Source organism: Etheostoma cragini, chromosome 12 (genome assembly GCF_013103735.1).
Source record: "Etheostoma cragini isolate CJK2018 chromosome 12, CSU_Ecrag_1.0, whole genome shotgun sequence".
In the NCBI taxonomy this organism is placed as follows: domain Eukaryota; kingdom Metazoa; phylum Chordata; class Actinopteri; order Perciformes; family Percidae; genus Etheostoma; species Etheostoma cragini.
In genome coordinates this window covers 790,565-792,803 of record NC_048418.1, presented here as the reverse complement: position 1 = coordinate 792,803, position 2,239 = coordinate 790,565, and the positions used below count along the sequence as shown (strand labels likewise).

Sequence of the window (2,239 nt, the reverse complement as noted above, 5' to 3'; positions counted from 1 at the left end):
TCCAAAGAGGTTTGAGTCCAAGACAAGACTGAGTCCAAAGAGGTTTGAGTCCAAGACAAGACCGAGTCCAAAGAGGATCGAGTCCAAGTCAAGACCAAGTCCAAAGAGGATCGAGTCCAAGTCAAGACCGAGTCCAAAGAGGTTCGAGTTCAAGACAAGACTGAGTCCACAGAGGATCAAGTCCAAGACAAGACTGAGTCCAAAGAGGATCAAGTCCAAGACAAGACTGAGTCCAAAGAGGATCAAGTCCAAGACAAGACTGAGTCCAAAGAGGATAGAGTCCAAGACAAGACCGAGTCCAAAGAGTTTTGAGTCCAAGTCAAGACCAAGTCCAAAGAGGATCGAGTCCAAGTCAAGACCGAGTCCAAAGAGGTTCGAGTCAGAGTCAAGACCGAGTCCAGGACAGATTAAAGGTCTTATGCATGACAGTATCAAGACAATCATTTTGGGTTTCACTTTCCCTCCAATATTATTATCAACATCATAAAGACACCTGGACTCGGTCCAGACCAGAAGCCATACTGGGCAAGTCCAGCGGCCGAGACAAGTCCGAGTCCAAATACTAGTGAGACAGAGACAAGTTTTAATAATTACAAAGTGTCCTGTTTAAGTATCTGTTGTTCTGATTCAGGTTGGAGTCTACATGGGGAGAAGAGACTTCATCGACCATGTGGACTTTGTGGATCCAGTGGGTGAGTTTTCCCACTAAAAACACCCTCCAGTAAACGAGCAGTCACGCGTCTGATGTGAGTCCCTGAGGGTCTGAGATGTTTATCTGCTCCTGATGCAAACAAAGCAAAACATAATCTGCTTCACTATTTCTTGAGTCTCGGCTTCTCAGCATCTGACGATGGAAGAGGATCAGGCTGGGTGCTGAAGCCAATGCTCTTTAAGCACAGACCACATTTACTCTAAAATTAGGGATGCACCAAATCCACATTTTTGGGGTTTTCGGGCTCAAACTATTATTTATGTTTGCTTATATTCACCCTAATTATTACAGCTAATTTTAGCCAGACGTATGGATTTGTGTGGCCTTTCAGGCGGAGCATAAGTTTTTCTTTATAAAGATCCAAGTTAGTTTAGTTATCTTCCTCCTTGAAGCTTTGGTCGGGTAGAGAGCAAAAACATCTTTGTAGTAGAGTGAGACTTCGTCTTGCAGCTCTCTCTCTGTTAGCATGTGCATAACAGCCAATAGAAACTCTCTCTCTCTCTCTCTCTCTCTCCCTCCCTCCCTCTCTCTCTCTCTCTCTCTCTCTCTCTCTCTCTCTCTCTCTCTCATAAATGTCCTGCGATTGACCTAAGTCTACCGTTGCAGCTAGATTATCTAAAGCCTCAAAACAGCCGAGAGGAGGAGCAGAAGTCTAGTTTTCACTCTGAACACTTGAATTACAATGTGTTGAAGAAGGTTATGAACACTTCTGGCCATGAGGCTATAAAAAGAATTGCCTTCCACAGCTTTAAACCCTTATTCTCTTTTAATGTTGACGTGTCATATCATCAACAAAGTTTAATCTGTAAATGATACTGAACAAAATGACTGAATCATGAAAGAGGAAAACGACTCCTCACTCAAAATAAGAAACCGTTGCTGCATACAGGGACTCAACACATTTATTACACTATCTGAAGAAGGCTTATTTAAATAGTTATAACACACATTTTGATCCTCCTCCTCCTCCCTTTGTAATTGCCTAAAGATGTCTGACCTTTTCTCACCACTAGATGGCGTCATCATCATCGATCCTGAGGCTCTGCAGCGGAGGAAAGGTCAGCGTCCAAGCACAATGTCACTTTTTAGCATTATTACAGGCTGTTGAACCAGGTCCTATAAGGTCTGACATGAAGCCTCTATGGAGCTTTCTAGTCTCCAACTCTTAAAATTAAGTTTAATTTCCCCCTGAAGTAGCTTTACTTATTGAATATATACTTGACTTTAGACTAGTTTCCAGTCATCACAGTGCCGGTGTCTCTACTCTGCCCCCAGTGTTCGTCACCCTGTCCTGCACCTTCCGCTACGGCAGAGACGACATGGACGTGATGGGAATCGCCTTCCGCAGGGAGCTGTACGTGTCCACCCGCCAGGTGTACCCGCCTCTGCAGGACCTGGAGAAGGGGATCCACACCAGCATGCAGGCCAAGCTGCTGCACAAGCTGGGGAACAACGCCTACCCGTTCTTCTTCGAGGTGAGGCGGGGCGACTGATTAGAGCCGCAGGCTGCGTGAGGCTGTTAGAACA

The 2,239-nt window shown here is 45.2% G+C and overlaps 1 protein-coding gene across 2 annotated transcripts in view; it reads left to right on the top strand.

Annotated features, from left to right (window-relative positions):
* Positions 1–2,239, top strand: part of saga (S-antigen; retina and pineal gland (arrestin) a) — a 17,903-nt gene that overhangs the window by 5,970 nt on the left and 9,694 nt on the right. For both annotated transcript variants that reach the window (XM_034888733.1, XM_034888732.1), the window contains exons 3-5: positions 632–692; positions 1,726–1,770; positions 1,988–2,187. In XM_034888733.1, coding sequence (XP_034744624.1) covers positions 632–692; positions 1,726–1,770; positions 1,988–2,187 — 306 coding nt within the window. The remainder of the gene's footprint in view (positions 1–631; positions 693–1,725; positions 1,771–1,987; positions 2,188–2,239) is intronic.